General features: G+C 48.4%; 2 protein-coding genes across 4 annotated transcripts in view; one reads left to right on the top strand and one right to left on the bottom strand.

Moving 5' to 3' along the window:
• LCTL (lactase like) overlaps positions 1-27,495 on the top strand; it is a 40,561-nt gene extending 13,066 nt beyond the window's left edge. Inside the window, exons 7-15 of the mRNA XM_066592924.1 lie at positions 22-150; positions 264-359; positions 1,399-1,453; positions 17,596-17,757; positions 18,190-18,464; positions 19,249-19,375; positions 19,905-20,104; positions 22,454-22,517; positions 27,124-27,495. Coding sequence (XP_066449021.1) covers positions 22-150; positions 264-359; positions 1,399-1,453; positions 17,596-17,757; positions 18,190-18,464; positions 19,249-19,375; positions 19,905-20,104; positions 22,454-22,517; positions 27,124-27,239 — 1,224 coding nt within the window. The 3' untranslated portion in view covers positions 27,240-27,495. The remainder of the gene's footprint in view (positions 1-21; positions 151-263; positions 360-1,398; positions 1,454-17,595; positions 17,758-18,189; positions 18,465-19,248; positions 19,376-19,904; positions 20,105-22,453; positions 22,518-27,123) is intronic.
• Positions 26,463-27,540, bottom strand: part of ZWILCH (zwilch kinetochore protein) — a 39,917-nt gene continuing 38,839 nt past the window's right edge. For 2 of the 3 annotated variants that reach the window (XM_066592923.1, XM_066592921.1), the window contains exon 19: positions 26,463-27,345. The gene's annotated coding sequence lies outside the window, so the exon portion shown is untranslated. The remainder of the gene's footprint in view (positions 27,346-27,540) is intronic. The other variant, XM_066592922.1, reaches the window with a different exon arrangement.

Below are 27,540 nucleotides of genomic sequence, written 5' to 3'. Positions count from 1 at the left end.
ATTTCGCATGTGATCTGTTAGACCCTGCAGGAGAAGTTTGGTGGCTGGCAGAACATCACCATGATCACTTACTTTAATGATTATGCTAACTTGTGCTTTGAGAAGTTTGGTGACCGAGTGAAGTACTGGATCACATTTAGCAATCCCTGGGTGAGTAATTTCTCTACAAGGAAAAGTGTGGCCAAAAAATTATAATCGTGCAATATTATCCTTCTTCCTAGGGAAAGGAACTTTTTCATAGAAAGTGTTGCTTTATCTTTTAGTCCATTGCTGTTGAGGGATACGAGACAGGAGAACATGCACCAGGGCTGAAGCTAAGAGGGACTGGAGTATATAAGGCTGCGCACCACCTCATTAAGGTAAGTCATCGCTGGGAGGGAAAACTTCGCTCATGTGTATGACTCATATTTGCGACGGTTTTGTGTGTCTCACAACGCACAAAACTCACACGGGGTTCACACGGGTGTGAAAGTAGCCTAAGGCCTCACATCCACAGGGAAATTCAGGCTCGCACAGATTCCCCATGCAGAATCCCACAGCGGGTCCCTCCTGCCCCGCAGACATGAGGCCAAGAAATCAGATATACTTACCTGTACGGACGCTGCGGATCTGCCCTCCATCACGGCTGGATCTTCTTTCTTCGACCCAGCGGATGTGCTTGGCACGCCATGCACATTTTTTTTTCTTTGAAACTCCTGCTTTCCCACAGTCTTGCAGCACAGATACAGTGGCGGGTGTCCCGCGAGACCGGACGGCTTCCATGGAAGCCGCAGGAGCCGTCCGTGCAGGAGACCCACACAAAATGGAGCATGCTGCAGGTGCTTTCCCGTGCCAGGAAAAAATGACATCCGCTAGTATTTTAATTACCTGCGGGTGTCCAATGATTCCCTATGGGCGCAGATCATGCGTGCGGGACACCCGCGTGGATTTACAAATTCTATTTTGCACATGGACATTGGGCCTAAGCCTTAATTACACATAGGTTATAGGGAGGATGCTCATACAATATATACATTGGGGGGAATTTATTAGAGAATTTTTGACACCAATTTTCCGGCAGGTTTACTTCCCTTCTCGATTTTAAAGATTCGAGAAATTTATGAGATTTCACACTCAGCTAGTGGAGTGAGGCTGCACAAAAATTTGGGGACTTTTTAAAAAGTCTCATGTCAAAGATGTCTCTAAAAACTTTACTTCACTCAAACCTCGCCCCCTTTTTTTTTCCTTAATTCTGGAGAGAGAGAGGTGTAACATCTCTTCTTTTTGGTGCAAATTAATAGTAAATCTGTCTAAACTGATTTGCACAAAAAAGTGCAATTTATGCCAGAATTCTACTGTACCACCAATAATAAATGTATATGATGTGTCTTCTATTAACCAGATCTTTATATATTGCAGGCACATGCAAAAGTATGGCACAGTTATAACAAGCACTGGCGCAGCAGGCAGAATGGTATGAAGCATTTATACTATACTAAAACTTAACTGGACTGCATTACATAATATGGTTTAAAGTGGTTTCACATCTGTGTCACAACCTCTAGCCAGAGGTACCATCGCAGATCCATCTGAAAATACCAGAAGAAAAAGTGTTGCATGCAGCGCTTTTTCGTCTGTCCAAAAGACTGGTAGCTTGGCAGAAAGCTGGCAGACAGCGTTATAATCAACAGGGTCTGCCCGGCGCTGTTCGGTTCCTCCACAGATGGAACTGCTCAGTCGTGCGGATTCCCTTTTCCTGCTCCCTGAGCAGAGCAGGAAAGCGGATGTCGTGGCTAGTCAGTCACAACAGCGTCGTGGTATGGTGGCCTCAACGCAGGCCAAGACCTGTCGCCTTGTTATGCAGGACAAGGGTTAATGCACAATGTGCAGAGACTGCTGGTTGCTGTCTCTCTATGTTGCATGCTGACTATTAGGTATTCCTGGGAGAAGGTTAGGGGTGTGGTCCTCTAGTTGCTTTTCCAATCCTCAGGTGTGGAGAGCTTTATATTCTTACTGCTCCCTGCTGCTTATTCAGTTCCCTGGGGGAAAAGCTGGAGTTTGGTGTTCCTCTAGGCTGGGTGAATTGCTCTGTATACAGATAAGTGCTGTTGTTTGTTATCAGTTGTATTTTGGTTTCCCTTATTGTTTTTGCTTTATGGTGTCAATTCATCTCTCCAGGGGTTCCTACAGGGATAGCCAGGGACCAGGAAAAAGGTAGAGGGGCCGCCTTTATCGAGGCGATGACTCCACTTTTAGACAGGGACTCTTTACCCCCTTTGGTAGGTTAGGGACAGGCTTTCATCTTCTTGAAGTAGTGCTCACTGTTCTACAGTGCATGGTGTAATACAACTGCCTTTGGTATTAACATTGTCCTGCGTCCGTGCTGCGGCAAGGTGCACCTAGTAGACGTGACAGCGTAATCCCCAATGCAGGTGTGATAGCAAACTAATACAGCAATAAAAGATGGTGAAAAGCATAGCAGATTGGTTGCTAAGGACACTCTTCTTGACAACCCCACTGAAAAACTAATGGTCTCCTCTTGGTCTTCTTTTTTGCAAGCTAAACATTCCCAGTTCCTTTAACCGTTCCTCATAGGACATGATTTGCAGTCCGCTCACCATCCTGGTAACTCTTCTCTGAACTTGCTCCAGTTTGTCATTTTTTTAAACTGGGGTGCCCAGAACTGGACACAGTATTCCAGATTTAGTAGCACATTGGACCTCATTTAGCCTTCAGAACCACAGCAATTCATTGTGGTGCTCATCCACAGGTATTAGAGGACCTAGGGTGTGCCAACAAAAATTCCCCTTTCCACCATTACTCTACCTCGACTAGCGTGAACCACTGACACCTGACAGGAACTGTTTCATCCATCCATGCTGCTAACGTCGAATTCTGACTCCGCATGGCGCAAAAGAAATCTGGATTCATCCGACCAGGCAATGTTTTTCCACTTTCTAGTTATCCAACTTTTACGCGCTGGAATCTTGTCTTTATGCTTCTCTTAGACCCCAATGGGACTTAAACTGATCAACTGCCGTGCTAAAGAAGGACAAATTGTGTGTCTGGAGACCTTTGTTGGAGCTTCAATGTTGTATTCGGCTACAATTTGCTTGGCTGTGAATCACTTGTTCACAAGAATGACTCTTGAAATTCTACTTTCTTCGAGGAGTTGTTTACATCCACAGAAGCCCTTTTTGCTGGATGTTTTTCCTCGATCCACTATTCTTGGTATACTCTCCACACCATCGCCTGAGAGAACTCTACAAGGTTGACAGTTTTTGAAATTCAGGCCCCATCTAGTCTAACACTGATGACCAGGCCTCATTTGAAGTAGCGCATTTTTCTCATTCTAATATGGATTTACACTGAAGCTGATTAGAGATGAGCGAGCACCAAAATGCTCGGGTGCTCGTTACTCGGGACGAACTTTTCGCGATGCTCGAGGGTTCGTTTCGAGTAACGAACCCCATTGAAGTCAATGGGCGACCCGAGCATTTTTGTATTTCGCCGATGCTCGCTAAGGTTTCCTTGTGTGAAAATCTGGGCAATTCAAGAAAGTGATGGGAACGACACAGCAACGGATAGGGCAGGTGAGGGGCTACATGTTGGGCTGCATCTCAAGTTCACAGGTCCCACTATTAAGCCACAATAGCGGCAAGAGTGGGCCCCCCCCTCCCAAAAACTTTTACTTCTGAAAAGCCCTCATTAGCATGGCATACCTTTGCTAAGCACCACACTACCTCCAACAAAGCACAATCACTGCCTGCATGACACTCCACTGCCACTTCTCCTGTGTTACATGCTGCCCAACCGCCCCCCCTCCCCCCCACAGCGGACACCAAAGTGTCCCTGCGCAGCCTTCAGCTGCCCTCATGCCACACCACCCTCATGTCTATTTAGAAGTGCGTCTGCCATGAGGAGGAACCGCAGGCACACACTGCAGAGGGTTGGCACGGCTAGGCAGCGACCCTCTTTAAAAGGGACGGGGCGATAGCCCACAATGCTGTACAGAAGCAATGAGAAATAGAATCCTGTGCCACCGCCATCAGGAGCTGCACACGTGGGCATAGCAATGGGGAACCTATGTGCCACACACTATTCATTCTGTCAAGGTGTCTCTGCATGCCCCAGTCAGACCGGGCTTTTTAATTCATAGACACAGGCAGGTACAACTCCCTATTGTGAAGTCCCTGTCGACCGACAGCATGGGTGGCTCCCTGGAACCCACCGGCGATACACAAAAATATCCCATTGCATTGCCCAACACAGCTGAGGTAGTAATGTCGTGCTTAATGCAGGTGGGCTTCGGCCCACACTGCATGCCCCAGTCAGACTGGGGTTCTTTAGAAGTGGACACATGTAGTTACAACTCCCTGTGCAACCACAGCATGGGTGGCTCCCTGGAACCCACCGGCGGTACATAAATATATCCCATTGCATTGCCCAACACAGCTGAGGTAGTAATGTCGTGCTTAATGCAGGTGGGCTTCGGCCCACACTGCATGCCCCAGTCAGACTGGGGTTCTTTACAAGTGGAAACAGATGCATTTATAATTCCCTGTGGACCCACAGCATGGGTGGGTGCCAGGAAGCCACCGGCGGTACATAGAAATATCCCATTGCATTGCCCAACACAGCTGAGGTAGTAATGTCATGCTTAATGCAGGTGGGCTCCGGCCAACACTGCATGCCCCAGTCAGACTGGTAATATGTACCTTAACAGTAACCACGTTGGTGGTAATGTGGTGGTGACTGCGGACCTAGTAGCACGATTTTATTTTGTTGGTTTTCGGAATGTGGCCAGGATTAAGTGGGCCGTTGCGGGGGATGTTTTGGAGGCACTACGTGTCCTCTCCACGTGTCCGTGGTTATATGCACCTTAACAGTAACAGCGTTGGTGGGAAATGGCCTCGCCGCCATCATGTCTTTGGGAAGCCTCTGTTTCCACACCCCAGAGACATACCATTAGCAGCGGTATAGGCAGAGCCCAGAATTAGTAACATTTCAGCCGTAGCATTAGCGACAGGCCCCACTAACATATCACTAGCAGCATTATAGGGGGAGCACAGTCTTAGTTCCATTTCAGTAATAGTAGCAGCCTACACAGGCCCCAGGAACAATTCCGAAGCAGCAGTATAGGAGGAGCATAGTCTTAGTTCCATTTAAGTCATTGTAGCAGCCTACACAGGCCCCAGGAACAATTCCAAAGCAGCAGTATAGTGGGAGCGCAGTCTTAGTTCCATTTCAGTAGCTGCAGTATAGCCAAGGCCCAAGTTACATTTATGTAGCTAAAGTGTAGGCCAACCCCACACACACTTCTGTACCATGAGTGCAGGCGAAGAACATACAAATTGCTATGATTACACTGTAGGTGAGGGCCCCAAAACATTGGTGTACCAACAGTACTAATGTACCTCAGTAAAAATTGGCCATGCCCAACCAAGATGGCAGGTGAAACCCATTAATCGCTTTGGTTAATGTGGCTTAAGTGGTAACTAGGCCTGGAGGCAGCCCAGTTTAACTAAAAATTGGTTCAAGTTAAAGTTTCAACGCTTTTTTTTTTTTAAACTCGTTTTATTGACAGGTTAACAACATATCAGGTACAATAACAGAACATTGTGCAGTACATAATCTTGAGTATGATGTATAAGCCGGTCGGGCCTGTGCTTTACAGTGTACATCATGTCTGGCGTTTCATTGGTCAGAAGTAATAGGGGGGTTGGCTAGAATTAAAAAGAACACAAAATGCCATGGGGTGGGTGGGTATGTGAGGGAGACTGGACGTGGCGAGGGGTCTATACGGGAAGATGTAGCCGTGCTGAGGCATATTTTAAAGCATATGTCTGCTATAGGAGTCGCCATAAGTAGGCATGTATACCTTTACACCAAATTATAATTATTAACCGGTTATGTTGCGGTACGGAGCCGGGGCCATCAAGGTGCTTTCTTCCCTTTTAAAAAAAGGGGGGGAGGAGGTATGTTATTGCACTCCGGGTGGCCGACCGAGCACGGGGCAGACTCTCCCGATTCCACCACGACCCCCCCGGGGACTTTACCGTCTTTGTAACGCTGATATGGCCGATGAAAGCGGCTGCGGAGGGAACAGGGTCAGTGAGGAGTCGCACCATTGACCCCACACCTTTTGGAATTTGTCCGGGCATTTGCGGGCTTTGTATACTATATTGTTGTAGGGTATGATCGAGTTTGTGGTTTTCTTCCACATTGTCACGGTCGGGCCTCTCTGGTCCATCCATCTCATTGCGATAACTTTCCTGGCTATAAACAGGACTTCCCGTAGGAATATTCTGTGGTAGTGTTGCCACTGCTCCTCATCAAGGATTCCGAAAAGGCAGGTTTCTGGGGTGGCGGGGACCGGGATATCGAGGACCGCGGAGAGCACATTTATAACTTCGTCCCAGTATGATCGGATCCGCGGGCAGTCCCAGATCATATGCCAGAAATCGGCGTATGTGCAGGTGCATCTAATGCAATGCGTGGATGGGGTCCTGCCCATCTTATGTAGTCTCGCCGGGGTGAGGTAACATTGATGAACTATGTACAGTTGGGTCAATTTATTATTTGCTGAGGGGGAGACAGATAGAGGCGATTCCAATATCTCTTGGAAGGTCTCTTCCGTCAGCGTTGGAATCAAAGATTTCCACTTAGTCAGGGCGGGAGGGATTTCCCTAGCAGCTTTTGAAGTTGTTAGGTGGGCATATAGTGTCGAGATGAGTCCTCGGGGCCCCCGTGATTTTAATATTCCGATTAACGGGTAATGAGATATGGTACTACTCATTGGCGGGAATTGCGTCTGGAGCGCATGCCGGATCTGTAGGTATTTGTAGAAATGGGATCGGGGTATTTGGTATTGGGCCTGGAGTTGCTCGAAGGATATCAGGATATTAGAATTATAAAGGTCTCCTAGGTGAGCTATCCCATGCTGCTCCCATACCTCTAAGTCTGTTAATAGCCGCAGTTCCCCTAGCCCTGGGTTCCTCCACAGCGGCACGTCGGCGGCCATGTCAGAAAATCCGCTCGCCTCTCTAGCCTGGCGCCAAACTCGCATTGCCAGCCTATGGATGGGTAGTATTTTGCCCTTTACTGTGGCGGGTAGTTCCAGCAGCGGCCAGAGGCTGGAGGTGTTTAGAGCCTGGGCCAGGTGAGCCTCTGAATTGGGCAGTGGGCTGTCATTCAGCCAGCATTTTAAGTGTATCAGTTGACCAGCAAGGTAATATAGGAATAAATCAGGGAGTGCTGCCCCGGCCTCATCCTTGGGTCTCTGTAGCGTGGAGAGCTTAAGTTTTGGGCGGGAGCTTCCCCATATGAAAGAGATCATGAGGGAGTTCATAGTGCGAAAAAACTTCATCGGGACTGGTACCGAAATGTGTTGCAGTGTATAAAGGCACTTTGGTAGGACTATCATTTTTATCAGATTAATTCGACCTGCAACTGATAGGGGGAGTGATCCCCATATTTTGAATTTGGATCTATAAAGATCTATTAGCGGGTAAACGTTCAGGTCTAGGGTTCGGGAAATTATGTTGGTGATCTGGATACCCAGATATTTGAAGTCTTTAGATACTCGTAAGCCGCACAGTGAGTCCGTGTTTTGTAGGGGGTTTTGTGCCGAAACGAACATTAGAGCGGATTTTGACCAGTTGATCTGCAGACCTGAGAAGGTTCCAAATTTATTAATGATATCTATGGCGCGGGGCAGGGAAATTGTTGGGTCTGACATAAATAGCATGAGATCGTCGGCGTATAGTGCCACCCGGTCCTCCCGGTTTCCTATTTTAATCCCGTGATACAATGGGCACGTCCGTAGCATGATGGCCAGCGGTTCCATGGCCAGGGCGAAGAGAAGCGGGGAGAGAGGGCATCCCTGTCTAGTACCTCTGCACAGGGGGAAGTACGCAGAACAGGTGCCATTCACGGAGATTGCTGCCAGTGGTGTTTTGTAGATTAGGGAGATCCATTGAATGAAACGGTCTCCGAACCCGAATCTCTTCAGCACCTGGAGCAGGAAGGGCCACTCTATGGAGTCAAAGGCTTTAGCTGCGTCTAGTGAAGCCAAGGCCCAGTCCGTTTTGTCCACCGATCCGATTTGTGTTATTGCCTGGACTCTCCGCAGATTTTCTCTTGTAGATTTGCCCGGCAAGAATCCGGTTTGGTCTGGGTGTATTAGGTCTAGAATAACGCCATTGAGGCGTCGGACTAGCATTTTTGTCAGTAGTTTATAGTCCGAGTTAAGGAGGGAGATGGGTCTGTATGATCCGCAGCCTAGAGCGTCTTTTCCCGGTTTTAAAATCAGCACGATTGTGGCCTCGTAGAAGGAAGGGGGCAGAGTCTTGTTGCCGTAGGCAGCATTGTACGTATCAAGTAATGTGGGTAAGAGTGTCTCTTGGTATTTTGCAAATACCTCTATTGGTAGGCCGTCTGGACCCGGCGCTTTACCGTTGGACATTTCCTGAAGGGCTTCTGAGAGTTCAGTCAGTGTGAATGGGGCATCTATTAGGGCCTGTTGGTCCTGGGAGAGTGTAGGGAAATTGAGGCTAGATAGGAAGCTTGTTAGTTCTTGTTGTGTGGCATGGAATCCAGTGGCATACAGGTCCCTACAGAAGCGTTGGAATCTTGCTCCTATCAAGTTTTTTTCATGGAGAATTTCTCCTGTTTCCGATGCGATACGGAGTATCGACGGTGATGCCGAATTTTGATGCACCAGGGTGGCCAGTAGGCTGCTGGATTGGTTGCCCAGTTCATAGAATCGCTGTTTTACAAAGAAGGAGGCTCTACGAGCCTTCTCTTGTAGGTAGGTTAGATATTGCCTGCCCTGTCTTAGCCACTGCTCCCTACGTTCGTCCGTTGGGTCTGCGATGTAACTTGTCTCCAGGCGTTCATATTGTGACGCCATCTCGCGCTCTAGCTTAGAGGATTCCTTTTTGATATATGATATAGATGATTTTAAGGCGCCTCTTAAGAAGGCCTTTAATGTCTCCCACAACACTATCGGGTCGGTGTCCGGTCGGTTAAGGTCTAGGAAGACGGAGAGTTGGTCGGGGATTCTGTCATTTGTTCCGAATAGGTTTAACCAGAATGGGTGTACGCGCCAGTTGTGCCTATGGGCATGTGCGTCAGGTGCGGAGATTTCTATAAGCATAGGGGAGTGATCTGATATGCCTCTAGGGAGGTAGTTAATGTGGGTTATTGCAGTGCATAATCTGGCGTTCCCGAGGCAATAATCTATCCGGGAGAGAGTATTCCTGCCAGCAGAGTGGCAGGAGTATTCACGGGTCGCCGGTCGCCTAACTCTCCAAACGTCTCGCCACCCAACCTCTTGCAAAAATTGCGCCAGGGGTGTCAGGTTGGTCTGGGCCGGGTGGGCGTGCGGGGCGCTGAACCTATCCAACTGGAGGTCCAGCACCAGGTTTAGATCGCCCATGCATATTACAGAGGCATTGGGGTATTGGGTGGCGAATTGGGCCACCTGGTGCAGAATTGTTATGTTGGCCGGTGGGGGGAGGTATATCCCAATTAGTACGTATGGCAGGGACTCTATCCATGCCTGGATGAACAAGAATCTGCCCTCTGGGTCTCTAACTGTGCGTCCCGGTTCCCATCGCAATCGCTTGTGGACTAGTATGGATACTCCTCTGGCGTATGAGGAATAGGTTGAGTGGATAGCCCATTGGACCCATGGTTTCTGTAGCTGCCCTGTTTTCTCAGAGATCATATGTGTCTCCTGGAGGCATACTATATGTGGGTTATGGTTTCTGATGTAAGAGAAGATCATAGATCTTTTTCTAGGGGCTCCCATCCCTCTCACATTCCAGGAGAGAATATTTATATTGGCCATTTGGTTCGTGTGGTTCTATGTTTATGCGGCTGGGGGCTCCCCAGTATATCAGGCTGAGCCCGCGCTCGGTCCGCCACCCGGTCCCCCCGAACAAAGGTCGAGGGATGTGTCCCCCGGCTCCGACCGAAACAAATTCCATATATTGTACTGCAAAAACTTATCAAAAACTTTACAATTGTGATTACATCAATAACAGGTTGCCAAGGTTTTACAAACATCATAACTTTTAACTTAACTTGAACGTGCGTGTGATAACGGGGAAGACTGTGCACCCAATAAACGATGGTAGATCTGGGCACAGTCAGGCAGATTAATTCTGCTTAGAGCTCTAGGCCCCCATTATCCCAGGTACATATACTTCTCTGCCCGACTGGAGTTTCTTGTACTTATTTTTACCGGTAATGATTTTTACTAAGTATGTAGCAGGTTCTTTCTATAGTTTCTCTTTATCAGTTAAATCCTGCTGCTGAGGAGTGGCATTCAGGGGGATGGGAGGATGGTGGTGGCGGGGAGGGGGGAGAGAGGAGACAGACAGGGAGCAGACGCCGGTGTATGCGTGTGCGATCTTAGAGGTCATGGGGGGGCGTTAAATTGGTCGTGGTCCAGCGTCCTGGCCCCTCATCCACCCCCTCCCCCCCAGGCAAGCTTGTTAGGAGGTCGCCGACGTCTAGGTCCGAGGGGGGGTGGGGGGACAACGGTAGTCAAGAGGGTGAGAGGGGGGGGGGGGCAAACAGGCAACGGGCACAGGTGCATACATTTACGATCTTGAAAAATATATGAGATATCAGACTGACCGTATCCGAGCACCCAAGTCCTTCATCCCCCCTCCCCCCTCCCGGGTGGACCTGTCAGGAGATCATTGACGTCTGGGCGATCTTGGCATGCGGTTGAGCCAGTCCTCAGCTTCCTCTGGAGTGGAGAAGAAAGTGGCTCGTTCATTATGCACCACGCGCAGGCGAGCTGGGTACATCATGGAGTACGGTATGGCGGCCTCTCTCAAACGGCGCTTGACAGCCACGAAGGACGCTCTGGTTTTCTGAAGAGCGGCCGAAAAATCTGGGAAGAGAGAAATGTTAGCATTCTGATATTGGAGGTTCTGCACTCGCCTCGCTGCCTGGAGGGCAATGTCTCTGTCTTTGCTGCTGAGGAGTCTTGCCAGCATCGGTCTTGGGGGTGCTCCTGGAGGTAGGGGGCGGCCCGGGACCCTGTGGGCCCGCTCAATGGCAAAGGCCGCGGTGAATTTGGCCTCTGGCAAGAGTTCCTTCAGCCAGGTTTCCATGAATGAGCAGGGGTCTTGACCCTCGGCGCGTTCCGGTAGTCCTATTATTCGAAGATTGTTTCTGCGCAGCCTGTTTTCCAGATCGTCTGCTCGCTGGGACCAAGTGTTCACCGCTTTGTCGAGTTCTGTGAGTTTGTCTGGTATTGGAGCCATGGTGTCTTCGAGTTGCGATATACGTGTCTCGGCCTCTCCTACCCTGCTGCTGAGGTTATGCATATCTTGTCGCAACAGTCCTACATCAATTTTAACCTCCTCGATTTTACCGGTTAGGGAGGTAGTGCTGGTTTGTATGGCCTCTAGGAGCTGTGCTGTGACCTGCCTGAGCGTTGGTTCCTTTTCGGTCTCTGGGGAGAGGGCGGAGCCTGAGGCCCCGCTCGCATCCTCGTCTGATCTGGGTGGTCGACGTGGGGTGTCTGCTGCCGGCTCGAGCGCGTAGGCTTTGAGACGCTCCGTTATCGGTGGAGAGGTGTTGTGGCTCATCCTGGAGGACTTGCGGTTGGCCCGCCTGCGGGAGGAGAGCGGTGGTGGTATGTTTGCGGCCTTCGTGCACTGGGAGATCAGTAGAGGATCTTCTTATGAGCGAGGGTTTGAGATGTATAAATACGCTCCGTTGCGGTGGTGTGAAAAGTCTGGGATTCAGTAATTTCTGGGCTGGCCCGCTTGCAGGAGGAGAGCGGTGGTGGTACGTTTGCGGTCTTCGTGCACTGGGAGGTCAGTAGAGGATCTTCTTGTGAACGAGGGTTTGAGATGTATGAATACGCTCCGTTGCGGCAGGGCGGGAAGTTTAGGATTCAGAAATTTCTGAGCTGGCCCGCTTGTGGGAGGGGAGCGGTGGTGGTATGTCTGCGGTCTTTATGCACTGGTAGGTCAGTAGAGGATCTTCTTGTGAGCGAGGGTTTGAGATGTATGAATACGCTCCGTTGTGGTAGGGTGGGAAGTTTAGGATTCAGAAATTTCTGAGCTGCTTGCTTTGGCTAGTTGTCAGTGGAGTATATTCAATATTCGCTGTTTGCCACAGCCAGAATTACAGCTGAGGGTCGCGCTGGGTTGTGAACTTGGCGGCTGTGATGGTCAGGGTTCAGCTGGTGTGGCTGCGTTTTCGCGGGACGTCGGTATGCCGTCAGTCGTGCCCCAGCACCTCCTTGCAGTGAGAGATGGGTGCACCCTAGTTGTTTGCCCTCTTTAGGGGTAGGGTGGCTGTAGGGTCGTCAGCCAACGTTACGTACAGCCTGGTGGCAATTGCCCGCTCCAGGCTGGAGTGGTGTCCTAGCAGATGGAGTGCCGTCTTACCCCTTATGCTGGGGTAGTGTGGGTTGCAGACGGTGCCAGTTATATGTTGATTCCCTGCTTCAGGGGTGCATACGTTGTGGGGTGACTGGCAATCACCTTGTGTGGTCTGGTGGAGTAATGCCCAGACGGATGGGGTCCACCCTGCTCCTTATGTTGAGGTGGTGCAGGTTACCAGTGGGCCCTATTCAGCTGTGGGGGGTGCTTGCTCGTTTTGTCTGTGGGGTACTTTTTGTGCCGGGGTACTGTTGTGGCTGGGGGGGGGGGGCTGTATTCCCCTCGGTCCCTGTTGTGCAGAGAGGGCAATCTGGTGGCCGCTGTGTCGCCTCCCCTCTTCCCCACAGCACCCCACCGCCTCTCACCGCTGTACCGGGTACCCGCTGTGTCAGGGCGTCGGGTCCGGAGCCCGGCGCCGGCCGGTGTCTGCCTCTCTCCGAGGCTCCTCCTCCTTTTCTGTGCCGCGAGGAGCCTCCGGATCTTCAGGGCTGCACAGTCGCGGCTTTCCTGTGGCTCTCGCCGCTCTGCTCGGTCTCCCGTTCCTGCGCTTTGCCGCTGTAGAGGGTTCCGGCGTCCCGCCTGGTCTTCTTATGTGGGGTAGCTGTGGAGCGCGCGCCGTCTGCCGTGACGGGAAGTGCCGGGGCCGGAGTCCAGGGAGCAGGCCCGCGGCCGGTATCTGTCGATTTCGCCGTCGGATGCCCGCTAAGTCTCTCCTATCCTCGCTGGGGGTGGTCACCTGCGTCCGGGTGAGTTCTTTTGTGGGTTATTCTCGTCGGGCAGTCAGGATGGGTGCAGGATGGTGGGGATTGCCACGGAGCTCAGGCTCTGTGCGACTTTACAGCATGGCTGCTAGTCACGCCCCCAAAGTTTCAACGCTTTTAAGAGCATTGAAACATATAAAAATTGTTTAGAAAAATTAGATGAGTGAGCCTGGTGGCCCTAAGAAAAATTGCCCGTTCAGCGTGATTACGTGAGGTTTCAGGAGGAGGAGCAGGAGGAGGAGGAGGAATATTAGACACAGATTGATGAAGCAGAAATGTCCCCGTTTTGGATGGTGAGAGAGAACGTAGCTTCCATCCGCGGGTGCATAATACGTATTGCTTAGGTATCGCTGCTGTCCGCTGGTGCAGAAGAGAAGTCTGGGGAAATCCAGGCTTTGTTCATCTTGATGAGTGTAAGCCTGTCGGCACTGTCGGTTGACAGGTGGGTACGCTTATCCGTGATGATTCCCCCAGCCACACTAAACACCCTCTCTGACAAGATGCTAGCCGCAGGACAAGCAAGCACCTCCAGGGCATACAGCGCGAGTTCAGGCCACGTGTCCAGCTTCGACACCCAGTAGTTGTAGGTGGCAGAGGCGTCACGGAGGACGGTTGTGCGATCGGCTACGTACTCCCTCACCATCCTTTTACAGTGCTCCCGCAGACTCAGCCTTGACTGGGGAGCGGTGACACAGTCTTGCTGGGGAGCCATAAAGCTGGCAAAGGCCTTGGAGAATGTTCCCCTGCCTGCGCTGTACATGCTGCATGATCTCTGCGCCTCCCCTGCTACCTGGCCCTCGGAACTACGCCTTCTGCCACTAGCGCTGTCGGATGGGAAGTTTACCATCAGTTTGTCCACCAGCGCCCTGTGGTATAGCATCATTCTCGAACCCCTTTCCTCTTCGGGAATGAGAGTGCAAAGGCTCTCCTTATACCGTGGGTCGAGCAGTGTGTACACCCAGTAATCCGTAGTGGCCAGAATGCGTGTAACGTGAGGGTCACGAGAAAGGCATCCTAACATGAAGTCAGCCATGTGTGCCAGGGTACCTGTACGCAACACATGGCTGTCTTCACTAGGAAGATCACTTTCAGGATCCTCCTCCTCCTCCTCTTCCTCCTCCTCAGGCCATACACGCTGAAAGGATGACAGGCAAGCAGCATGGGTACCGTCAGCAGTGGGCCAAGCTGTCTCTTCCCCCTCCTCCTCATCCTCCTCATGCTCCTCCTCCTCCTCCTGAACGCGCTGAGATATAGACAGGAGGGTGCTCTGACTATCCAGCGACATACTGTCTTCCCCCGGCTCTGTTTCCGAGCGCAAAGCGTCTGCCTTTATGCTTTGCAGGGAACTTCTCAAGATGCATAGCAGAGGAATGGTGACGCTAATGATTGCAGCATCGCCGCTCACCACCTGGGTAGACTCCTCAAATTTTCCAAGGACCTGGCAGATGGCTGCCAACCAGGGCCACTCTTCTGTAAATAATTGAGGAGGCTGACTCACACTGCGCCGCGCAAGTTGGAGTTGGTATTCCACTATAGCTCTACGCTGCTCATAGAGTCTGGCCAACATGTGGAGCGTAGAGTTCCACTGTGTGGGCACGTCGCACAGCAGTCGGTGCACTGGCAGATTAGACCAATGTTGCAGTGTCCGCAGGGTGGCAGCGTGCGTGTGGGATTTGCGGAAATGTGCGCAGAGCTGGCGCACCTTTCCGAGCAGGTATGACAAGTGGGGGTAGCTTTTCAGAAAGCGCTGAACCACCAAATTAAAGACATGGGCCAGGCATGGCACGTGCGTGAGGCTGCCGAGCTGCAGAGCCGCCACCAGCTTACGGCCGTTGTCACACACAACCATGCCCGGTTGGAGGCTCAGCGGCGCAAGCCAGCGATCGGTCTGCTCTGTCAGACCCTGCAGCAGTTCGTGGGCCGTGTGCCTCTTCCCTCCTAAGCTGAGTAGTTTCAGCACGGCCTGCTGACGCTTGCCCACCGCTGTGCTGCCACGCCGCGTGACACCGACTGCTGGCGACGTGCTGCTGACACATCTTGATTGCGAGACAGAGGTTGCGTTGGAGGAGGAGGAGGAGGAGGAGGAAGGTGCTTTAGTGGAGGAAGCATACACCGCCGCAGATACCACCACCGAGCTGTGGCCCGCAATTCTGGGGGTGGGTAGGACGTGAGCGGTCCCAGGCTGTGACTCTGTCCCAGCCTCCACTAAATTCACCCAATGTGCCGTCAGGGAGATATAGTGGCCCTGCCCGCCTGTGCTTCTCCACGTGTCTGTTGTTAAGTGGACCTTGGCAGTAACCGCATTGGTGAGGGCGCGTACAATGTTGCTGGAGACGTGGTCGTGCAGGCCTGGGACGGCACATCGGGAAAAGTAGTGGCGACTGGGAACCGAGTAGCGCGGGGCAGCCGCCGCCATCATGCTTTTGAAAGCCTCCGTTTCCACAAGCCTATACGGCAGCATCTCTAGGCTGATCAATTTTGCAATGTGCACGTTTAACACTTGAGCGTGCGGGTGCGTGGCGTCATACTTGCGCTCAAACTGTGGCGCTAGCGACGTCTGGACGCTACGCTGAGAGACATTGCTGGATGGGGCTGAGGACAGCGGAGGTGAGGGTGTGGGTGCAGGCCAGGAGACGGTAGTGCCTGTGTCCTCAGAGGGGGGTTGGATCTCAGTGGCAGGTTGGGGCACAGGGGGAGAGGCAGTGGTGCAAACCAGAAGCGGTGAACGGGCATCGTCCCACCTTGTGGGGTGCTTGGCCATCATATGCCTGCGCATGCTGTTGGTGGTGCCTCCCCAGCTGATCTTGGCGCGACAAAGGTTGCACACCACTGTTCGTCGGTCGTCAGGCGTCTCTGTGAAAAACTGCCACACCGTAGAGCACCTTGACCTGTGCAGGGTGGCATGGCGCGAGGGGGCGCTTTGGGAAACAGTTGGTGGATTATTCGGTCTGGCCCTACCTCTACCCCTGGCCACCGCACTGGCTCGACCTGTGCCCACACCTTAACTTGGGCCTCCGCGTCCTCGCCCGCGTCCACGTCCTATAGGCCTACCCCTACCCCTCAGCATGGTGTATTACCAGTGATTTGATTTCCCAGGCAGGAAAGAAAGTGGCGCAAGCCTGCAGCCAAAATAGAATTTTTTCCCTTGTTTTTCAAAGGACAAGCCACACTGCGTGTATTCAATGAATACTACTAAGTTTAATAACTGTGTTGTGGCCCTGCAAATGTGTCAGAGAACTGCAGTGATGCAAAGTTATTGGCTCCAGCAGATCAGGGATTTCCCATGCAGGAAAAAAATTGGCGCAAGCCTGCAGTAAAACGTAGCTGGCTGCGTCTGATTTTTTTTAACATTCTGCATGCAGCACACACGTACCCAGAGCCCTGAGGACTGTCAGAGGCAGGCGAAATAGAATTTTTTCCCTTGTTTTTCAAAGGACAAGCCACACTGCGTCTATTCAATGAATAATGTATGTCTTCTGGCCCTGCCTACACAATTCTATCCCTGAAGTATTAATGCCGGGTGCAATGCTCTGCACAGCCGGTTTTGAGAAAAAAAAAAATATGCAACACTGCTAACAGCAGCCTGGACAGTACTGCACACGGATAGATGTGGCCCTAGAAAGGACCGTTGGGGTTCTTGAAGCCTACACTCACTGCTAACACTCTCCCTGCCTAACCACCACTTCTGTCCCTATTGCAGGGCGCAATGCTCTGCAGATCCAATTTTGAAAAAAAAAAATAAAATACAGTGCTAACACAGTACTGCACACTATTAGATGTGGCCCTGAGAAGGACCGTTGGGGTTCTTGAAGCCTACACTAACTCCTAACGCTCTCCCTACAGCAGCTCCAGCACGATACCACTGTCCCTCAGCTAACTCACAAGGCATCTGAGGCGAGCCGCGGGAGGGGCCGATTTTTATACTCGGGTGACATCAGATCTCCCCAGCCACTCACAGCAGGGGGGTGGTATAGGGCTTGAACGTCACAGGGGGAAGTTGTAATGCCTTCCCTGTCTTTCAATTGGCCAGAAAAGCGCGCTAACGTCTCAGAGAGGAAACTGAAAGTAACCGGAACACCGCGTGGTACTCGTTACGAGTAACGAGCATCCCGAACACCCTAATATTCGCACGAATATCAAGCTCGGACGAGTACGTTCGCTCATCTCTAAAGCTGATCCAAGAAACACTTGATTTTATGCAGCACTCCAGGGTCATGTAGCTAATTTGCATACAGGGAAGCTCCAATTGCAAAAGGGCAGGTATCTCTAATAATGTGGCTTATTTCTGTATCCATTTTATTTCTACATCATTTTAGTTGCTAACCAAATATAGAATGTTACCAAACCAACTCTAATATAGGTGATGTTCTAACAAATGTATCAAATGGCATATAGTATTGCACAATAAATTTAGTTCCTGCTATCCCCTTCTTCAGGATTGGTGGGGATCTCATTGACTACAGAGTGGGGAGAACCAGTGGATATCTCCAGTCAGAAGGACATTGAGGCTGCAGAAAGATTTGTGCAATTTAATTTTGGATGGTTTGCAAATACTCTTTACAATGGCGACTACCCACAGATCATGAAAGAATATATAGGTAAGTGAACACAGAGGAGTTGTAAGCAGTTGACTGGTAAAGTCCCATTGTCTCTTGGTTCAATTAGGAAATAGAGATGAGTGAGTATACTCGCTAAGGCACATTAGAGATGAGCGGGGAGATACTTGGTTAAGGCACTACTCGCTCGAGTAAAGATTCGGGGGCTGGCGCGGGTGACAGGTGAGTTGCGGCGGGGAAGGGGGGGGGGAGAAAGAGGGAGAGAGAGATCTCCCTCCGTTCCTCCCCGCTCTCCCCCCGCCGCCGGCCCCCGAATCTTTAGAGATGAGCGGGGAGATACTCGGCTAAGGTACTACTCGCTCGAGTAATGTGCCTTAGCGAGTATACTCGCTCATCTCTATTAGGAAACATTATGGTACTTTTTGACTGTTGTAGCAGTGTCCTAACTTTCATGTATGTGTTTCCTCCATGCAGGACAGAAGAGTTCACAACAGGGTTTGGGAATATCAAGACTTCCTAGCTTTACCTCTCAGGAGAAGGCCTTTATTAAAGGTACAAGTGACTTTCTTGGCATAGGTCACTTTACCACCAGATATATCACAAGCAGAAACTTCCGAGCCACACAAGGGCCGAGTTACTTCACAGACCGAGACCTGACAGAGCTGGTGGACCCCAAGTGGCCTGAGCCAGAGTCAAAGTGGCTGTATTCTGTCCCGTGGGGCTTTCGGAGACTGCTAAATTTTGTAAAGGTAATTTATAAATATTATTATGCTCTGCGATCATCAATGCAGTAAAGTCATAGGGAGATTTACTTACATACTCTAAGTAGAGATAGTGCTGCCATGAAGTGCGCCAACTGTATGATAAGGCACAAGCCTCTCAGTACCTTTGTCCCAACTTTTAAGCTAGCCCTGCCCCAAATCCGGCGTAGATTTCGGCTAACATTTATGCCAGTTTCTGGTGTAAATTATGTTAATATATGTGCCCCATTATCTTTAATTTCAACATATTTTCACATGCTGTTGTAATAAAGGAAAAGTAGTAGAGGGAATCACTTTTTGCCTTTGGCATTCATTTCAGCTTCTAAATAGGCATTTGTAAACCATGTTAAAAATGTATTGTTTAAAACTACCCTAAGGCCTCACAACCACATTATGGCTCCATACAAGTTCCCAGCTGGATGGAGCCATAATCCGACAAAAGTATGTATGTTACCATTTTGTAGTTTCATATGTCTACAAATTGATATGGAGGATATAAAATTTTGCCATATTCCAGAAATATTCTTCTCTACAAGCATTGCTCATAGGAGAGAATATGGTGCCATATGGAAGCAGCAGCAGATGGTGGCCCATGTACTGCTCACAGCGCTGCAGTTGAAACTGTAGGGTCTCCATGTGGCACAGGACATTCTTACAGGGCAGTGATCTACTGTTGGATGATGCCTTAAAGTGACTTTTCCTCACTTTTTCTTTCTCAAAATTCCATAATATTGAATAGTCTAGCACTTTGCATTCAATATTTTTCTGCTAGACCCAGTATGGAAACCCTATGGTGTTGGTAACTGAGAATGGAGTGTCGGAGAAGATGCTGTGTGCCCAGCTGTGTGATGAATGGAGAATACAGTATCTCAAGGGTTACATCAATGAGATGTTGAAAGGTGAGAGACATGGCAAAAACAATTGTAGATATGAAAGGAGTATTCTAGGACTTTTATATCATATAAATGGAGTTCCAACTCCCCCCCCCCCCCCCCCGCTAAACAGCAATTTGCAAGAGCCATGGTGCAGCAAAACTAGCACAGCTCCGTACATAGTGTAGTGGCCAGGAAAAGTACTGCAAGCTCAGTGGGCTTACAGTGGCATTGAGAGCAGCTATTAAATGTCCAAAGCTATGCATGTTCCACTGTATCTTAGCACATGCAAATAGTGATTGGCAGGGGTGCCAGGAATCTGACACCCCCCCCCCCCCCCATTCTAACGATAAGTCATCAATATAAAGGCCCAAGAATAACTCCTTGTGACTTTTTCCATATTTCACTTAACTTTAGTATCGAAAACATTAAGTCAGTGTGTTCCTAATGAAAATAGAGAATATGCAACAGAAAACGTAACATGTGTGTGGTAGAAGCTGTGTGACTGTTCGTGTCAATTCCCCTCTAACTTAAGTGGCTTTTGGCTTTGTGACAGCTATAAAGGACGGGGTTCACATCCAGGGGTACACGGCTTGGTCATTGTTGGATAAATTTGAGTGGGATGAAGGCTTCTCAGAAAGATTTGGACTATACTATGTTGAATTCAAGAGCAAAAGCAAACCCCGTTATCCAAAGGCCTCTGTACAGTTCTACAAAAAGATCATTAAAGCCAATGGTTTCCCTAATGTCAGAGAGGTAAGTGGTTCTCCACTAGTATAAAACAGACCCGTCATACAATGAAAGAGGATTTCATTTGCAGAGAACCTTATGAAAACTAGGCGACCAACCCATGTGGGAGCCACATTGTAACCCATACTTCACAGAAACAAGGACTTGTATTAAATGGGTTATATACAAGCAAACTATTTTTTGTAAATCTGCTGACAATGCTATACAAACATAATAGTAGTCAATCTCACCCCATCTCCCGCTGCTTCTTCCTCTCTGCTGCAGCAGCAATGCCTTCTGCACCCAGAACATGTGATACCTGCAACCAATCGCTGGCCAGAGCGAGCCTGTGATTGTCAGCAGCCAACACATATCCCTGATGGTGGTGGCATTATTGCTGCAACAGGAAGTAGAAAGAGCTATGATACAACCGGTTGAAAGAAGTAAGAATTTATATTTGAAGATGTTTTTATCATATTGTTGTAAATAAAGAAATAATTTCATTTGCACATCCTGTGGAGCGCTTGAGTCCTTCAAAATCCCGCTGTTGGCAAATTCATGATCTTGCACTGCTCCATGGATCTGGTTGGAGATGGCCAATTGGGGACCTGGAACTTCTCTGCCAGGCATTGGTGGAACAAGATAGGTGGGTCTGACTTCTTTTAGGTTTGTACAGCATTGTGAGGAGCTTTCAAAAACTTTGTCTGGCTCTCCGGTTTAATAGACACTGGTGTAGCCTACATTCTTTACCATGAATAGTTGTCAAGTTCAGTTCTTAAAAGTGAGGTCTTTACCAATTTGTACCTTGGAACCCTTTGAAATATGAGATGGTAAGGATCCACAATCAATCTAAAATTTGAAAAAGCTTATGACTAATTGATATGGCTCTGACCTTAGTGATTTGGTTTTGACCCTGCTACCAATTTTACTAACAGAATTAGCTCCCTGTTTCTATTAGTGCACAATAGTATCTTAAAGGGGTTGTCCCGCGGCAGCAAGTGGGTCTATACACTTCTGTATGGCCATAATAATGCACTTTGTAATGTACATTGTGCATTAATTATGAGCCATACAGAAGTTATAAAAAGTTTTATACTTACCTGCTCCGTTGCTAGCGTCCTCGTTCCCATGGAGCCGACTAATTTTCGCCCTCCGATGGCCAAATTAGCCGCGCTTGCGCAGTCCGGGTCTTCTGCAGTCTTCTATGGGGCCGCTCGTGTAGAATGCCGGCTCCGTGTAGCTCCGCCCCGTCACGTGCCGATTCCAGCCAATCAGGAGGCTGGAATCGGCAATGGACCGCACAGAAGCCCTGCGGTCCACGGAGACAGAGGATCCCGGCGGCCATCTTCAGCAGGTAAGTATGAAGACGCCGGACCGCCGGGATTCAGGTAAGCGCTGTGCGGGTTGTTTTTTTAACCCCTGCATCGGGGTTGTCTCGCGCCGAACGGGGGGGGGGGGGGGGGGGGGGGGTTAAAAAAAAAAAAACCCGTTTCGGCGCGGGACAACCCCTTTAAGTTACATACAGGGTGAAGTGCAGTAAGCCCAAAAACTACATATAACTCCTATGTAGTGGTTGGGCATTGCTGTTTTAAAATTGGCACTGTACTTTCAACAAACTTGTGCTTATATAATCGCCCATGTGATGACTTGCAAGAATTCAAATGACTTTATCTAAAGACATATTTATGCAGAAAAATGGCTCCTAAGTCTTGGCTATGAAGAATCTCACTTTCTTCTAAATTGCTTTCCACTGTCTGTTGTAAAGTCAAATCTGTCTTTAGCAACAGAGACACCAAGACTGGTGTGTGTGTGTGTCTATGGGAAGGTCAGGAGGAGGGAGACATGACTGCAGCTTCTAGTATTTTCTCTCACCCCAGAGCTGGATTCACATGTACACTGCTCAATGCTACAGTAAAATGTTCTCCATGCTGCTTCTGCTGACAATTTGCTATATGGAGTTAGGGAGCAAAATCTCCTCTTCGTGTGTGCAGTGTATGGGAGACAACATAACAGCAAGTCTCCACCCAGCAGCTCAGGGAAGACTAACAATTAGAAATGGAGCCTATAGAGAGGAAAACAGGTGATAAATGCAGGATACAAGTCCTATAATGTCCATAAATAGTGCTATTCCTAATGAACATATGGGCAGCGTCTTCTGAAAGTGTGGGTATGCTTCAAAGTAATACAAATTCTGTTCTAATATAAACCTCAAGTTCAGTTTTGGTACACTTATAGCTATTGAATTATATAAAAAATGTGAAAAGCCTAGTTCTTACACTACAGAAGACAAACCATGAGACCATACAGAAGCTGCACTGGCATACCTGCTTTAAGAAGATGGCACACATACTCACTGAAACTTGATTTTATCATCAGGTGGAAAACTGGCACCGTATATCTACCGAGACGTGTTCTACTACCAACCAACTGCTAGCTGCAGGTAAATAGATAGGAGCTGTCGGTTTGCATTGCCACTAATCTGTAATGTGGAAGATAATAGAAAATGTGGTCTCAAAACTGTCCCCGCTATTACAACGTCTACACTGTCTAATAGGGTCGAATATATTTCAAATTCTGGAAACCATCCATCAGGCAATCAAGTCATTGTACTTCAGCTATACAAGAGCTCCTTCACACACAATAGTATTACACCACGTCACCGTTAACATGTATATCCAGTTCAGTTTTTTTTTTGTATGCTTCTATTAACTGGAAGATAAGGAATAAGCAGCTGCCAGACAACTCTGACAGCAGCTTATCTCCCATGGGAACAAAGGTTTTTAAGGGGTTTTCAGAGATTTAATTAAAAAAAAAAATGTATGGGCAGTATATAGGACAGAATAGCAAACTAAGTGGTACTCACCGGTTACTTGTCCTACCAGTCCAGTGCAGCCGCCATGGTCCTGGAAGCTTCTACAGCCAAGTGCCAGTCATTTTTCACGCTACCGCTTCAGTCAATAACTGGCTTCGGTAGTGATGCTTCCATGAACGGTACATGGTCAATGATTGGCTGCAGCCGTCAAAGGAACAATGAATGGCACATGAAGGCTGCAGGAGCTCCCTAGATCAGTGTGGTGGGGGCCAGAGACATTGTGCTGGAACTAGAGATGAGCGAGTGAGCATTGTCCTTAGCGAGTACCTGCCCGCTCGAGAAAAAAAGGTTCGGGTGGCGGCGCCGGGGAGCGGTGAGTTGCGGCAGTCAGCAGGGGGGAGCGCGGAGGAGAGAGGGAGAGAGATCTCCCCTCCGTTCCTCCCTGCTCTCCCCTGCAGCTTCCTGCCCGCCGCTGGCACCCGAACCTTTTCTCTCGAGGGGGCAGGTACTCGCTAAGGGCAATGCTCGCTCAAGCAATTGCCCTTAGCGAGTATGCTCGCTCATCACTAGCTAAAACGCTAACCGCTGAGTACTGTTTAGTTTACCATTTTGTCCCAATCCCTGTCCATAGTTTTTTCAGTTTTCTTTTCAGAAAACCCTTTAAAACCAGCCCAATCCCTCTTTCCCATGACAGTCGGGGAATTCTCATTCACATTAGATTGCCAGCCGATTCAACAAAAATAGGTGGCTTTTGCTGACTTATCTCATGGGTATGGCTGACTTATCTCATGGGTATGGCCCAACAGCCAGTGCAAAGACCCTGCAAACAACTCTCCATATCTTGGCTTTGTGGACTCATGCAAGTATGACTTATTGGGAAGAAAGGAGTTTGGAGGATTTCAATGCGTTTGGCCATCTGTATGGACATCTACAGCCTTATGGATGATTCAATAGCTTTTGAAACTAACAGATTAAAGCCCTTGATGGCGACATTTAAGCTGACATTAGACCGCTGTGAATGAATTTTATATTGTTGCATTTTGCAATCACATTCATGAGGCTTCATTTTGTTTGCCTTTATTAGTACATCAAAATTAGTGCTAGATTCATAAGCTTTAAAAAGTCAGATAAATATAAACATAATGTAACACAGAAACAAGAAAAACTTTAGATATATAATTTAAAAGGACAGCGAACAATTAAAGGGATTATCAATAGTATATTATCAGGGGTCTGCCACTTGGGACCCCTGTCATTCAGCTATTTGTTGGCTTAGTGTGTTTGTGCACCAAGTCGATTTCTGCAGGAAGCAGACTGCTCCATTCCCACTGTAGTGGCCAGGCTTGGTATTACAGGTAAAGTTCTCATTGAACTGAATTGGACACAGCCGGCAATACCAAGCCTGACCACTGCAGTGAGAACGAAGTTGTGTACTTCCTACAGAAATAAGCTCAGTGCATGAGCGCATCGGCCCAGTGAGCAGTTGATCAGTAGGGGTCCCTGGAAGCAAATTTCTCCCATTCTACTATTGATGGCCTATCCTAAAAAGAGGCAATCAATAGTTTACAACTAGACAACCCCTATACTATACATACAGTTAGATGGGCAACAAGTCAGTCTTTCCAATACGCAAGTCATACTTCTGAACTATGAATTCTATATGTCATTATTAGGGGTGCTATATTTGTGATAAAATGTGTAACTTTTCACCTCACTTGCCAGTTTTGTGGTGGAAAAGTGGGCGGAGTTAACTGGAAAAGTATGAACCTTTCCAGCAGATTTTTCCTCCTCCTTAAAGGGAACCTGTCATGACCTTTAAACCCCTTAAATTAATTTATGGGGCTCAAAAGGTCAGGAAACAGGGATTCCAGGAAGAGCTTCTTTATAATCATATTATATATTTGTCTTTCTGTGGGTTACATAACATTGAGGCAATTTATACAGAACTGTGTTCGTGCTTGCTCTAAAATACTTTTGCAAGGCCAATATTCCTTTTTTGGGCTGCTCATTGGTCATCTTGTAGCATTCCTACACTGTGCTGTTTTGAGCTGTACCCCACGTGGTAGCGCCTACAGAGGCCGTGTGCTCATACAAGGTGAGCTGACACACTGGATTAGTGCTCTACAATGGGATCATTGACATCAATACAAGACGACTGCTGCCATGTTCATTCCAGCATACTCCATGCTCAGATATTGCAACATCTGATCAGCAGACTCGCTTCAATTTTGCATCAAGAGTTCTGTGTGACTGAGCTGCATCCACAGAAAAAAAGTTATAATGACTTAGTGCATGTGGGAACCAGTATTCTAACAGTTTTGGAATCTGGTGATTTCTGCAATGTACTGTTACCTATGCTGCAAACATGTACTAAGGCTACTGTACATGGTTAAAGACCTGCCAAGTCCTCCTGCCAGCAAGGCACTTGCACATCTCTGTAGCCACAGCCCTGCTCACTCTATTGCAGCTTTTCTTTGATTCATACCCCACCTTTACCCTCCGAGATCTTACTCTCTCGAGATTCAGATTGCAGAACTGCGAATGTGTTAGATGGGCAGTCCCCATTGCTCAGTGTCAATCAAATCTGATGTCGCACATTGACAAAGAGTGGTGAGGCACCGGGAGCCGAATCTGAGAAGCAGCGCAAAAATCAGATTGCAATAGAGGCAGCAGGACTATAGCTATGCAACCGGCCCCTACTGAAATGAGGACATGACAGGTCTAATTTAAAATTGGAGAGCACCTGTTTAGAGTGCCACGTGTCGTGGAGCTGTAACGTGGGAACGTGCAGGATTTAATGTCATCAGTTCTTTCAGCTCACTCCACTTTTGTTTGTTTTCTTCTTGAAAAATCAGAGGAACAGAGGAATGCGGCTGCAAATTTACTGCGGCTAATTTATGGTAAGATGTGCTTTCAGAAACCCATATGGTGTATTTGGCCTTTATGAAAGTTCTTATTTTATAAATGCACTTTACTCCAGGAAAATCAGTTATTTTGCATGAAAAATCTGCATACATAATGCCCATGTGTATAGTAATGGCAAATGTGTAGCCGATGCACATAAGCTTAAAAAAAACAAAAAACTACACGTTGAGCTTAAACGTGTCTATGAGGGCTGCCAGATCCTCCCCAGACATTTGATATTCAGGGGGAAATAGACAGGTTAGTATAATTTGGGAATAATCCTTTTCTAGAGTGTCTCAATGAGACAAATCGGCATTATAAGAGTCCATAGAATTACTATGCAAGTTCAAGTTAAGGCCCATTTACACGCAAAGATAATAATTCAAATGACTGAAAGATTTAGTGATTAGAGATGAGCGAGTATACTCGCTAAAGGCAATTGCTCGAGCGAGCATTGCCTTTAGCGAGTATCTCCCCCGCTCGAGACTGAAGGTTCGGGTGCCAGCAGCGGGCACGGAGCTGCGGGGGGGAACAGTGGGGAGATCTCTCTCCCCCTGCTCCCTCCTGTTGACAGCCGCTACTCACCGCTCCCCCGCGCCGGCACCCGAACCTGCAGTCTCGAGCGGGGGAGATACTCGCTAAAGGCAATGCTCGCTCGAGCAATTGCGTTTAGCGAGTATACTCGCTCATCTCTATTAGTGATCTTTTTACATAAAGTGTTAATGACCATTAACACTTTATCATCTTCATTTGCATATAAAAGGGCCTCCAGGAGCTGTTTGCAGATTTATTACACGCCCAGCTGTGCACACAGCTGCATTGTTCTTGTGGCAGCTGCCGGCAAGTTACAATGTTACCTACCAGCTCCCCGCAGAGATAACAGCCTGCGGTCTACTAAGAGATAAACATGTTTGCTTCATCTCCAGTAGGTGAACTATGGATTTTAAATTCACCTTAAAATAATCGTTCAAATGAAAAGTGCACGATGCCTGAGTTTACATGTAACAATTATCGCTCATTTTCAGTCGTTTTAACAAATTTTGAGCGATAATCATTACGTGTAAGTGGGCCTTACAGCACAAGCATTTTAATGGGGGGGAGATAGTCATGTTGATTGTGAGCAATTATAGCATGTCTATGGGCAACCTAAAATGTGTAATCTCTTCTCTTGTTAAATAGTATTATGGCGAACATCATGATGACAGATAATTAGGATCAGGGAAGCATGATGAAGCCATTTAATATAAGAAAAAAGGCTAGATCATGCACTATTAAGCACTGCAAACACAGTACACAGTCATGTTCATATGTTGAGTTTTTCTCATCGTAGACCCGCTGACCAGCCACATGGAGATGGTGACCGAGATTGTGGTGCCTACAGTCTGTACATTGTGCATACTCATCAGCGCTGTGCTCTTGATGATCCTCCTGCGCAGAAAGAGCTAGGACAACCCACATGGTGGCGCACAGATAAAATCCCCATCTGACAAGTGCTCTCAACTCCGCCCAGAACAAGGACTTTAACTTGAAGACCTCCTCTTCTGGTTCTCTGCTAAAGAAAAGGCATGCTGTGATAAGTGTACCTCCTATACGGTATTTTCAGAGGAGGATTGTGAGTATTATACACTTGATGGGTAGCGATTTTTATATCGGAATGGATTTTCCTACAATTTATTAAGTTTAAGGTCCCGACTAACGAAGACCCATCAGCTCTCCTAATATGTCTGTCTTAGTAAATACCTGTATT

This window comes from Eleutherodactylus coqui, chromosome 2 (genome assembly GCF_035609145.1).
Source record: "Eleutherodactylus coqui strain aEleCoq1 chromosome 2, aEleCoq1.hap1, whole genome shotgun sequence".
NCBI lineage: Eukaryota > Metazoa > Chordata > Amphibia > Anura > Eleutherodactylidae > Eleutherodactylus > Eleutherodactylus coqui.
This window is presented reverse-complemented; position numbering and strand designations above follow the sequence as displayed.